This window comes from Gymnoscopelus microlampas (assembly GCF_963454915.1).
Source record: "Gymnoscopelus microlampas genome assembly, chromosome: 19".
Taxonomy (NCBI): Eukaryota; Metazoa; Chordata; class Actinopteri; order Myctophiformes; family Myctophidae; genus Gymnoscopelus; species Gymnoscopelus microlampas.
The window spans coordinates 27,513,968-27,527,608 of record NC_139956.1 but is presented as its reverse complement, the minus strand read 5'-3'; the positions used below and the strand labels follow the sequence as shown (position 1 = coordinate 27,527,608).

General features: G+C 42.5%; 1 protein-coding gene across 1 annotated transcript in view; it reads right to left on the bottom strand.

Annotated features, from left to right (window-relative positions):
• arhgef40 (Rho guanine nucleotide exchange factor (GEF) 40) overlaps window positions 1-13,641 on the bottom strand; it is a 70,605-nt gene that overhangs the window by 17,867 nt on the left and 39,097 nt on the right. The window contains exons 12-16 of the mRNA XM_084043070.1: window positions 9,777-9,875; window positions 7,525-7,676; window positions 2,431-2,569; window positions 1,836-1,955; window positions 942-1,133 (exon numbers count right to left, since the gene is read on the bottom strand). Of these exons, the coding sequence (XP_083899196.1) occupies window positions 942-1,133; window positions 1,836-1,955; window positions 2,431-2,569; window positions 7,525-7,676; window positions 9,777-9,875 (702 nt within the window). The remainder of the gene's footprint in view (window positions 1-941; window positions 1,134-1,835; window positions 1,956-2,430; window positions 2,570-7,524; window positions 7,677-9,776; window positions 9,876-13,641) is intronic.

Below are 13,641 nucleotides of genomic sequence, written 5' to 3'. Positions count from 1 at the left end.
TTATTTATTTTATATTACATTATTTGATGTAGTTGTAGTTATAACCTACATTGTGTGATTGTGGCTCCCCCTGCTGGGATAAACCTGCTGTGCTAGTTGTGGACATCTATAATTACTCATGATCCACCTGGTTCTATTATTTGTCCAGTTCCCATGGTGTCCTTGCTTTATCATTATTCTACTACTTTAAGGATCCAGCACCCAGTTTTCAAGTTAGAGTTGTGAGTTGAACACGTTACATATCATTTGATAACTTCTGCCTGTATCTTTGCATGTGTGTTGACAGCAAAACAGCACTCTCCCTTGTTCTACATTCTAGACGTAGCCAACACATTCTCACTCTAAGGTACTGTAGTGACGAGTTGGGAAAAAGCACCAGTCGCATCACCCGTTTATTATGTGACAGCACTGAACGTTCGACCCACTGGAACGCGGAAGTGCCGTTTCACTCCCAACTTGTGACGGGTCAGCTAAAAACATTTGTTTTGGCCATGCAGAGCAGTGCAGTGCAATGCCCGCTTTTGCCAAATCTGTGCCATTCGAGCCGCATACCGACACGCTTGGAATCATAAATCATCCGACCTCGTCATCCTGCTGTTTGGGGGCGGGAATTGTACGGGGGGGGGAAGCCGGGGCGGAGAGGGTGTTATTATTGGTCATTGCACGTACTCCTACGGGCTGGGGCGGCACCTGTCAGCGGGGAGTGTTGGGCGGGAGGAGTAGGACGAAGGCTCTACGTCCTCCCGGTGGGGGCTCAGTAGGATGCGACAGCAGTGACAACACAAAAATGTGTATGGGGAGGAATTAATTGGCATAACGACTAAATTGAGGATAGAAAGGGGTAAAACATAATTGGCTACTCTAAATTTGAGAAGGAAAAAGTACAAAACAAATGGAATGGTTATGTGATGTGATGTTAAAAGTGTTACCAGTGCTTTTACCTCGGTGAGCGTGGACAGCAGCCTCTGTGTGTTGTCCAGTGTGGTCCAGCAGTCAGACAGACAGTGGGACATGTCTCTGAGTCTCTCCCTGACCGGAGGCAGTTTGATCTGGACCTCCCCGAGGCCCCCCCAATCCAAGTCACACCAGCCGTCCAGGTCACTCAGCACTGACAGGGTCTCACTGTGCAGCTCCTACAAGGAAGGATACAAAAACCCATTATAGCAAAGTAGGCAAACACCATAACCACTTGAACCGTAGCGTCCCTATTCTGGGGCGAACATTTTGGCTAGAGTAGCAATCAACAAGCAAACAACATGTTGTGTGAGCTTGTAGATTTTGGTGTAGAGTGAAACCAAGTCAAACCTTAACTCTGTTCGGAGTTGGTGAGAAAATTGGGGGGAAGAACAGGAAGAAAAATCCAGTGGAGCAGAGGTTTAACTGTCTCTTATTTTGTCCAGGGATGTGTTTTGCTGATCATGCTTGCTCTTTACCAGCAATGGCCAGTTTTGTATTCATAAAATTCAACCACCGATGTGTAATGTTGACCACCGGTGCATCAAAACATGTTGTTTTCATGTAAAGGACACCCTAAATAATTTGTATATTTTTTTTAAACACATTTTTCTCATAAAAAAAAGAAACATTTGGAAAATAGCAGATCTCCAAGCTCACAACGTGTTGCATCGTAACGCGTTGTGAGCTTGTAGATCGGCTATTTTCAAATAGCCTATTGATATAGGTTTAAAGTGCATATGTGGCCTATAGTCGCTTGTTTTCGGCTTGTTTTCACAGACCTGGTTGATTATTTCTCTCTGGCAATACTGGTCCACACCCTCATGGACACAGATGGGCACCAATCTGAATACAAAGTGCATCCGAGACATAAAACTCACGTTGGCCGTCTCTCTGAAGGTCTTGAACCTCTGCTGTTTCAGTGACAGTCTGCTGAGGGACAGCGGCGGGTCCTTGTAGTCATCTAGCTGAGCTTGGACCTGCTCAATCTCCTTGTCACACTGGAGAGAGAGAGAGAGAGAGAGAGAGGAGAGAGACAGTTGAGTCACATCGAGTATTGGTTCTCTAAAGTGGGGTTTTAATGTCAAGGTATGATTGATATGCATTACGGCTGATCCACACCAGAGAATCTTCGCCCACACGCACATATACGCCGCACGCGCACTTTTAGATCCAGTCCTATTTTAAAAGTCTGCGTATGGGGGCCTGGTGTAGCCGGTATCATTGATAATCAATTGGATCTAAACAAACACGCTTTACGCACCACGCATACGCTCGCTTTGAGAAGTCTAGTGTAGATCGGCCGTTAGGCCAACGGACCCCCATATTGATACCATCTACTGTATCTCTGGGACCCCAATGTACGCTGTAAAATCCTCAGTGTCAGTTTAACTCTGACAGTGAACAAATGGGAACCAAATGGACGCTTACGGACATGCAGCCACAATGTTTTGTTTGTAGTTCTTATATACGTACCTTTTCCAGTTTGTCCACCAACCCGGCCAGTCGGCCGAGCGCTTCCAGGTCACGACCTCTCTGGTTGGACACGCGGACGAGGCTGTGGAGCGCGTCGTCCACGCTGTCATAGCGTGTAGAGGTCACCGCTAGGGCAGCCCTGAGGGGACAAAATGTATCAGTTAAAAGCAATATGAATTAACCTATAGCGTCCCTATTCTGGACATGTCATATTTCACATTAAAATCTGTCATTTTAGATTTTAGCTATGTAAATATAGCACATTGGTTGGCTATTAAAAAATAGCAGATATACAAGCTCATAGTGCCACTCTATGAGCTTATAGATCTGCTATTTTTGAAAAATCATGAAAATGTGTGAAAATATTTGAATATATATATTTTTTTTCTTTTAAGCAAACATTTTAAACTAAAATCTTTGCTTCTGGGGAGGTCCCTGGAACAAAATATTTTGAGATGGAAGTCGGTAGCCAAATACACATAATTTTGGTGGTCCTTGACATGAAAAGGTTTGAGAACCACTGATATAGCGACATAAGTGTTTTAAGAAAACTGTTAGGATTTAGAAGCCAGGTCTTAATGGGTTAAGCTAACATTTGGTACAGACCCTTGAGGTAGCCCTGTCAACAAAGTACTATGTGACTTAACTGGATCAGTCATGCAAGTGACAGAATACAGTATGATTGCATCCTCCAAAATGACGATGTCCTGCCAGTTAGCGCAGTCCTGAATGGACACAATGAATATCTGAAAAGGTCTGAATTTTACATTAAAGTTGTTGCATCCTTTAGAATATTTGTCATGCCTGGAAGGACATGAAAAATGAATAAAGGAGTAAAAATAGCAATATATATATATTTTTTCTTTACTGAGTGTACAGCACTTTGGTTAAACACCGTTGATTTAAATGTGCTTCATAAATAAAGTGGATTGGATTGGATTGGAGTATCTGAGTACAAATAAAACAACATTTCTGCATTTCTCTTTAGGGCAACCTAATACACTCTGTATATTTCTAAACCACATGGAAGTTACTGTAGCATCCCTATTCTGGGGCTAACATTCGCAGACAAACACAAGCTCACAATGCGAACTTGTAATCTATTTATTTATTTTCCCCTAAGTGTTGAGACTTCGTTTTGGGATGGTATTTTTAGGAGTGAAGGAACTTGTTCTTTCTCTGACACTTAGACGTCAAAAGTGTGTGTGTTTGTGTGTGTGTGTGTGGGGTGGGGGGCTCTAGCACACAACCAGGACCCTTTTTCTGAAGCTCCAAAACAGACTGCTTTTGTGCGGGACATGGACTAATATAAGGGTGTTGTGTGTGTCTGTGGTGTGGTATGGTATGACATGGGAGTTTGACTATATAATGTGTGTGTGTGTGTGTGTGTGTGTGTGTGTGTGTGTGCGTGTGTGTGTGTGTGTGTGTGTGTGTGTGTGTGTGTGTGTGTGTGTGTGTGTGTGTGTGTGTGTGTGTGTGTGTGTGTGTGTGTGTGTGTGTGTGTGTGTGTGTGTGTGCGGTATGTGAGTATACTATGTATGGTATGACTGTTAATGTATGTGTGTGTGTGTGTGTGTGTGTGTGTGTGTGTGTGTGTGTGTGTGTGTGTGAAAGAGAGAACGCCTTGCTGTTGAAACTTTTCTGAAAGAAATATCTGTGGGTGTGTGGTATGCAAGTACACTGTGTGTGTGTGTGTGTGTGTGTGTGTGTGTGTGTGTGTGTGTGTGTGTGTGTGTGTGTGTGTGTGTGTGTGTGTGTGTGTGTGTGTGTGTGTGTGTGTGTGTGTGTGTGTGTGTGTGTGTGTGTGTGTGTGTGTGTGTAGTAGATTCTAGTTATGCTATGTAGATATATGTTGGTTACTTGTTCACATGTCTTTGTGATTTTGAGTAGTTTTGCTTGACCACTAACATTATGTTAATGTTATTTAGATTTAGCATATTGTTTAGACAGATACTAGGTTAAATATTACCTGGTTTCCTAGTTTCTTTGAAGCACTACATTCTTCTCTCTGCGCTCTACTTATGTGACTATTTACCTTATCATTTGTTTACTCGGTTTCACACTTTAGCTATGGATAAGAGTGTCTGCTAAATGCCTAAACTGTTAAGTGTGTGTGTGTGTGTGTGTGTGTGTGTGTGTGTGTGTGTGTGTGTGTGTGTGTGTGTGTGTGTGTGTGTGTGTGTGTGTGTGTGTGTGTGTGTGTGTGTGTGTGTGTGTGTGTGTGTGTGTGTGTGTGTGTGTGTGTGTGTGTGTGTGTGTGTGTGTGTGTGTTAAGTGAGTACATTTTTGTGATGAGAGACAGAAAGAGAGATAAAGAACACATTGGGAGTTGGCCAACCTCCCTAAAGAGGAGGAACAATATTATGAATGAGATTAAGGGCAGATCGTATCGTTAAAGTCAGTTCCAGACTAATACCCATCCATCACCGATGTGGCGCTTTTCCATTGCATAGAACTCTGTCTCGACGCGACTCAGCTGCACTTGACTAGCTTCGAGTTAACATTTTAGGAATGAAACCGAAAGCTTAACAGTATAGAGGAGTCTGTGTCACGATGCAATGTTGATGATTCTCTCAAAAGTGTTTTGATGATGTTTGGGTATTATCATTCTAATGTTGCTGCTGTTCTACATCCAACCAGTTGAAGAAATCACAGATTGAGGCATTATTAACCTTTGCTTTTATGACATTTCTGAGACCCTTCATGTTTATGGAAGATGCTTCTAAACATGTATTCTATTGACAGTTTGACCACTTCAAATACTAATAACTAATAACCGAAAACAACCGATCTATAAGCTCTAAGCTGTTGTGCCAGCTTGTAGATCTGCTTTTTTTCCGTGTGCGACATGCTGGCTCGATGGATAACGATAACAAATAAGGTACCAGGTACGTTTAGCCCAATGGGAAAACCAACTAGAAATATCGCATCACGGTTGTCTGCCTCCGCCAGTCAGTTGGCGTTTACATGTCATGAGATTCCCTCAAGGAATTCCTGAGATAGCTCACGTTCACGAGGTTGGGACAGTCAGGGGGCCACAGTCACCTTGACCCTTTGACCACCTACTTCTAATCAGTTCATCCCAGAGTCCAAGTGGATGTGTGTGCCAAATCCTATATTCAAATTGGGAGGACGGGGGGGGGGACGGGGGGGGGGGGGGACGGGCGGACGGGCAGACCACGTCGTCACACTCATGTCACCATGACTTCCCAATTCAGCTACGCCCAAATATGGAGTGTGTTGTCTAACCTCAATGTGTCGTCATGGCATCAGGTACAAACAAATCAGTCAGCTCCAGATATGGGCACAAAAGGAGGCATGCCCATATATGGCCATATACTGATGTCATCAGGGATCTCCATATACAGTATAGGCATAAAAGGGACAAGAACTGACAGAAACAGAGATCTCCATATATGGGCATATCAGTCGGATCGGCGGTGCAACATAGGTGTGAGGGAACCTCTAGTGTCATGATGTTCCCAAAAGGTGTTCCTGAGAGGCGTTCCTAGATCTGGTTCACAAGGTTGGGAAGGACGGACAGACATAACGTACTTACTGTACGTACGTACGTACGGACAGATGGACAGGCAACCCGGAAACATAAAGCCTCCAGCAACGCCGGTCTCCGCAAAGACACATACAATAGATTGAGTCGAGTCAAGTCAAATTGAGCCTGTTCTATGCAATGGAAAGGCCTGTGACCTCAGATACATCTGTCATGTCTGTACAAATGATCTCGAATGCTGCTTTGAGATTTGTGTTGAGGTTCTCACAAAAACACAAACATGAGCAACAGCACAGCTGTGTCTTTGGTGTCTGGATCCAGTTCCCCTACTTAGGGTTTTCGAGCAGATTTCAGCACTCCCTCAGCCTCCTAACACAGACAAAACGCAGACAGATCTGGGTCAAGAATCTGAAAGTTCATCCAGCAGCAAGAGGACTTCTGCATCTAGACAACTACAAGCACAATGTCATCATTATTGTGACACATTGCAACATACATTCCCTTTGAGGGGAGGCATCACCACACCCCAACATGGACTCACTGACCCTCCTTACTCTGGGACAGGGGTTCCCAGACGTTTAAAGTCATACCCAGTGTTGCTAGCAACCAGGTCTATGAAAACAAGACTATAGGCCACATGAGCCCTTTAAACCTACATACAAACAAGCTCACAACGCGTCGCGATGCGACGCGCTGTGAGCTTGTAGATCTGCTATTTTCAAAAGAAAATGTGAAAAAAATTGAATATTTTTAAAACATTTTAACAACACAAATCTTGTATCGAGGTCCCTGGCATAATCCATTTTCAGATGGGGGTCCGCAGACAAATTCATATTAATTTGGGGGTCCTTGACATGAAAATGTTTGGTTTAAACAACATTAGACAGAAAGCTCACACTTTAGAAACAAGCCCCAAAAAAAACGCAACCCGCTACTTCCAATATTTACAAGCAACTTTACAGAAAAAACAACTGCATGTACCCCCTGAGACACTCAACAGGATTGTCTGGGGAGGTAAATCACAGACTCATGGTGTGTTTCCACTAGACTGATCCACGTATCCCCGGGGGAACTATAGTATCCCACTTTGAAAATAGCTGCTCTTGGAGATAATGTAATATGGACACACAAATTACCTCACAGGCCACCAGCTGGCCGATGTATTGTGCACAGTAAATTCATGAGTGTTAACTTATCTGTAAGGGTCCTTAAAGCTGCACTACAGTATGTAACTTTCCTGTTCTATCCCGGTTTTGAACCTGCATCTCTTGAGCAAGAGCTGACATGTTTACCACTGAGCTAATAGAGCCTGCCCGCTTAACCCAGGGGAGAAATATCATTTTGACCTTCAGGTCAAATTGTTTCTAACAAAATTTGTGTCAAACACGTAACAGGATCGTGTCAAAGGTCGTGTCCAACCTAGGACACAGGATCTAAATGTCTCAATAGAAGAGCAGGGAGACCAAATATAACCACCCCCAACTGTATAATTTATATCGTATTATCACCCTCTACCAGACAGATTGGACAAAATAAAAATGTATTCACAAAAAAAAGGTTACATAATACTGCTTTACAGTACGTACCTGCAGTCGGGGGACTTTTGTGCCAGTCCAGACGCGCTATTGGTCAATCCCGCCAGCCAGGCACCACCCCTCCGCTGCAGCTCGGTCAGCCGTTGGTCAGCCAGGACGCTCATCATCAGTTGTCTGTGCTTGTCGATGCTGAGGGGCACGGCCTGCGTGGGGAGGGAGGGAGGGAGGGAGAGTGGGAGGGGTGCAGTGGTTATTTTTGTGTGCATGTACAGTATGTGGGCTATTCCCTCGGTTAAGACCCATTATTGTCATTTCCCATGAGCAGGAATTTAGGCCATTCATATAATTTCCCTCTTGAGACAGGCCTCGCAATGTAGTATTGTGTCCTCTGTCTGTCTCATGCCATTAACCCTATAACCCTAAATGTCATTTATGCCCGTGGTTCTCAAACTATTTCAAGTCAAGGACCCCCAAATTGATATGCATTTCGTCGCAGACCCCCATCTAAAAAGGTTTTGTGCCAGGGACCCCAAGAAGAGAAGATTTATGTAAAAAAACATTTAAAAAATATAGCAGATGTACAAGCTTACAAAGCGGCACGCAGTGACGCGCTGTGAGCTTGTAGATCTGCTATTTCTGAATATCCAACATATAAATGGAAAAAGTGGTTAAAATTATTGTGATTGCTATATTAACTACTTTTGCTAGGGACCCCCTGGAACCCCCCAACAACCCCTAGGGGTCCCCGGACCCCACTTTGAGAACCACCGATTTATGCAGTTTAGGATTTGCTGGGGGGCTTTTGATTGATATCCCCCCTCTGGTCAGTAATTTTTATGGCCAGTGGGGGGATATGTTTTATCACTGCTTCTGGTCAGACTGAATTAAATACGGTACATACTTGTCTGACATATTTGATATTTATTGTATGTTAGATAATATCACAATTTAACTATTTAATAAAACATGTACAGTATGTTAACCACATTTTGGGCATATTTTCAACATAATTTGTAAGAATTTTTATTTTATTTTTCATTTAATTCAAAAATATCCAAAATAGTTGTAGATTGGGTATTTTATTTGTGCTACTTTAGCTCAGTATAATGGCTGCTGTGTAAACTATGGTCCACCAATATCTTCATGCATCCCTAAAATCCATCATTAATTAAGGCATAACAGACTCATATCAGTGACAAAATGTATAGTATTGCTAAGCTTTTCTATAATAATTTTCTTCTCTGTCGGGGGGGGGGGGGCACTCGTATGTCCAACATTTTTACTTTTCACCTTCACTGAAACAAATAAAAAAATAGCAAAAACAGCAGATCTACAGGCTTGCATCGCTTGTAGATCGGCTATTTTTGACACTAGTATGATGAAGTAGGGCATTATGTTATGAAAAAAACATGAAAAGTGAAGTATGGAGAATGGATATACAAGGTTTTTCTGCCCGACAACAACCAATATGTTGTATCAAGGCTAGAGCAATGTCCTTGGAGAATACTTGTTTCCGATTAGCTGGCAGGTGTCTGTTATTATCGTCTATTGGGATAGCTCATTGAATTACCGTTTTAAATCAGCGCTCATTACACGTAGCCATAACGACAGCAATAAACAAACTGTACTGTAGCAGCAGCTGTTTGTTGGAGCAGTGGTTACCAAGACTACACTCAATGTTTATTTGCTGTTTTACCTCAAACATACGCATAAAACAGGACAAACAAAAGGAGTCTTTTTCTTACAGCATGGCACCTTGGGAGCCGAGGCGTCTAAAAGCTCTTCCGTGTGTTGGTGTGCACACTGCCAGTATAGGCCAAGGAAGCAAATCCCTTAATATTTTCCACCACACCCTTACTGGTCCGTTTGGTTCCATTTGTACGGTCTCAGAGTTACAGACCCGGTAAGGGTCCATTTGGTTCCTAACTGTCAATCATTTAGCTGGGGACCCCCTCGAACCCCCTCAAGGACCCCCGGGGATCCCTGGACCCCACGTTGAGAACCACTAGTCGGGCTGGGGCGGCGCCTGTCAAGGGGGAGTGCTGGGCGGGAGGAGTAGGACGTAGGTGCTACGTCCTCTCGGTGGGGGCTCCTCACTGGCAGGTGATCCAGTAGAGTACAAAAACAGTGACAACAGACAGAAAAGTGTGTGGGGAGGAAACAATTGGCATAACGAGTCGACTAAATTGTGGAGGGAAAAGGGTAAAAGAAAGGAGAAAAAAAAGAGAACCACTGGTTTAGAGACTGACTCATGAGTCTAACATTGCTCATGTTAATGCCATCAGGCTAAAGACCACTTTTACCGTTATAGTTTCTGGCATTGGCTCAGAGTCCATGGACTGCAGTGCCTCTCCCAGCAGGGAGAGGGCGCTCTCACAACGCTCTGTCAGACTCTCCAGACTCTGCAGGAGGAAAGCAAGAAAAAGAGGGATTAGTGATTTTTTATTTATTTTATTTTACTATTTTGTAAATATAAAATATTTAAGGGTTCAACTTTATAGAAAGAAGGATCAAGTAAAAATACCGGGTATATCCACATATTAAGTGAAACGTTTTCTAAATTGAAACAGATACAAACTGTTTTGCCTCTAACAACTTGCCGTGTGTGTGTGTGTGTGTGTGTGTGTGTGTGTGTGTGTGTGTGTGTGTGTGCGTGCGTGCGTGCGTGCGTGCGTTGCATGCGCGCATTGCGTTTGTATGCGCGTCCTGTTGTATATAGTGTAAACAATCTTGTGAATGGGTTAATGTACTCCAAGTCCATGGGAGGTAGTGAAACAGCTTGAAATCGGGCCTGTTCCTTTAGAAGTTACTTCCCTCCGGGGAGTGAGTTTATGAGAAAGGTTAAGGGGAGAGCAGAGGGCGGGGAGAACAGTGTTTAGACAAACTCATCAGAGTTGGAAACTGTCTGGGAAACTAGTCCCAAGTTGTCTGCATGACTCCCCTCTGCCTGCCGTGTCTGCATGCCTTCCAGGTTCAACTCCTCCTTAACACATTCATCAACCTCCATCACCTCCCCCCGCCTCACCTACGCCACTCTCCAGCTACTGCTCTCTAATTTGGGCTCTATCTTGTGCGCCACCTAACCCCTTATGCCTTAGAAGTTTTAGGATTTTTTTGGTACTATTTTGAAAAACGTATACAAATATTTTTTCAAATAGCCGATCTACAACCTCACAACGTGTCGATATAGATCGGCTATTTGAACTATTTTAAAATGTTTTTCAAAATAGTAAAAAATGACTAAAAAATTTAGTCGCGGTAGGGTAAGGCAGATAATCTGTAATTTTATAAAACCATTCATTTATAATTCTATTGTATTAGGCGTGTCATTATAGGCAATTTAAAGAAATGTTTTATGGTGAAGATAGACCAATGTAAAAGCTTATAGATACAGTAGATATTTTTTTCAAGACACAATCTTGCATGCTTTGGTATGACGCTGTAGTATGATCACGTAGGGCAACGATTTACAAAAAAACACAAATAGTTAAAATATGGAGATAAGAGGTTTCTGCGTGACAGCAACAACAAAATCACATTAAAAGAACACGCGTCGAAAAAGTAATCGATAGAATAATCGCGTCCCAACTTGTCTGAATGACTCCCCCCTGCCTGGCTGCCAGGTTCAACTCCATAACATCCATCACCACCCCTCCATCATTCACCACCCCTCCCTAACTCACCTCAACCTCCATCCAGCTACTGATCTCCACCTCCCACATTCTACTATCTCTCTATTCCTCCCTGTCTTCTTCCTTTCTGTCTCTCTTTCTCCATGTTGTGTCTTTCTCTCATTTAACCACTTAAACCCTATGTCTTTGCCGTCGGGGCAGAAACCTCTTAACTCCATATTCTACTTTTTTTCCCCTACACCAAATCTCAATGCCTAAAATAGCTGATCTGCAAGCTCACAACGTGTTACGTTGTGACGCGTTGTGATCTTGTGGATCTGCTATCTAATTTTCACCGTAATGTTCGCCTATGACTATGTCATAACATGCCCAAAATAGGGATGATCGGATGCTATAGGCTTCATTAATCACCTACACCCTGTATGAGGGACTAAACTCTCAAGACAGATTTTGCTAACAGCCGAATCTCCTCAGCACCACCGCCCAAGTGTTGTTGTTAGTAGGAGTAAACACAGAAGCACCCGGGAGACTAAGAAAGGGGAGTAGCCCCCAGAGGCAAAAACTAAAGGAATTTCTTTTAACCTACTTTTTTTTAACTGAATGGGTTCCCAGATTGGTCAGTGACAAATAAACCCATCTTGATATTGCGCTCATGAGCTTCAGGCAGCACTATGTTTCAGCCAGTAGGTGTCTACCCGACCAGGGTGTAACCCTGGCATTGTGGTCGGTCAGTTATCCAACATTCTTGGTCCCAAACAACATTCAGAATCTCAAAAAACGACTGGTTTGACATGGAATGTGCTGTGCCCCTTCATGGTCCTCACAGGATGAACCTTACTGATTTTGGTGACCCCGTGGCCTTTCCTCTCTAGCGCCACCTCAGGCCCAAATAGTCAAAAGAGTTGGTTGAATAGCATCAATTAGTTGAGTTGTAACAGGTTCCATCTACAGTACCCACGTGGTTAAGCTTCATCTGAACAATTAAGTTTATAATTGAAAAAAAACAAGGTTATTTGCATTACATTTAAACTGAGTACAGATAAAAACTGAAACTGTAATATCCCACTAGTACCATTACACCTTAACGTCACAGGAACCACAGCCATCCATCTGTTTAGTGCTGACGAAATCTCTATTCACCTCTCTATTTAGTCATTCTCTCGCTCATTAAGTCCTTCTTCCTTACTCCCCTCCCTCCCTCCTCAGACTTTAGTCTTTTATTTCCACATTAAAAAGAATCATAGTGTGTAATTTTAAGAGATTAAAAAAGCCCTGCAGGCTCATGAAAAAAAACACCTCACCTCAACAAACAAACCAATAAAAGAGAGAACAAGTGAAGAACTTGAAAGAATTGCAAACTGACGACAGCACGAAAACCAAACGACTAAACTGGAGTAAAGAGGGACGTTGCCTCTATTTAACTTTCTAATTCTATTCTATTGTTCTGGGAGTCAAAGATAATACTCTCACACTTATTAACTTTTATATATAACTGACACAGGTAAGACTTTATTTGTAGACTTCTCACACCATTCAACCACATCTTTCAGCAGATACTCCCCCTAATTCTGCACATTGCTGGGGGTTTTAAAGAGGGTTAGAGTGTGTGTCTTATATTACCGTATTTTGTACTTTATTTTATTACACTGCTTGTACCTGTATGAGTGAGTGACAAATAAACCCCTCTTGATTCTTGAGAAGGACCTAATTTAGAGACTAACTAGATTTTGACACTGTTTTTGTTTGACAAATGGATCTCAAATTGTAAAGGTATGTCAGGCACAACTTGGATGTGAAGGATGTGACATGGTCCTAACCTGTTAAAAAGGTTCAGAATGTACATTCTATATAAATATGATTGTAGAAGCCATTACAGTACATGTTCAGACACATTCTAACGTTTATGACTTTGTCATTGTGAGTTGCCTTCAAAACAGTGCCTCTAAACATAGGTCTATATAAGAACATCTCTTTCATGTGGTATGACAGCTGTTTCGTCAAACTTAAAGAGATATTTCACTTTCAATCATGTTTGGGGTCATTTAACGTCTACTCTGGCTTTTGTGAGCACCCCAGAAAGTTTTTAAGTTGCTTGATTCAGTATTTAGATATTTGACATTCATTTCATCAGACACGCCCCCTTCCTATACAAACCCATTGTAACTCAATTTTAACTATGTTAGATGAAAACACACGTCCTTGGTTCTAATGACTGATATTGTCCTTCTAATGTGTGAGGGGCCGTGTTTTTTCATAATTATTTTATCATTTATTTGGTAAATTAAAAACAAAAAAATAAAAATAAAATACAAGTAGACGTTAAAATGACCCCAAACATAAGAGTGTAATATAACGGTCACACATAAGCTTCAGAAGCCGTGTCTAAAGCGTGGAGTTCAACGTTGGTGACCTTTGACCGGGAGTCAACCAATAGGAAAGAAGCGCATCGTTGACCCCACTTGACAGCCCATTTTGCTTGTAGCTTTCTTTCAGTGACCCAAACCACTCCAGTCAAACAAGTCAAACAAAACAATAC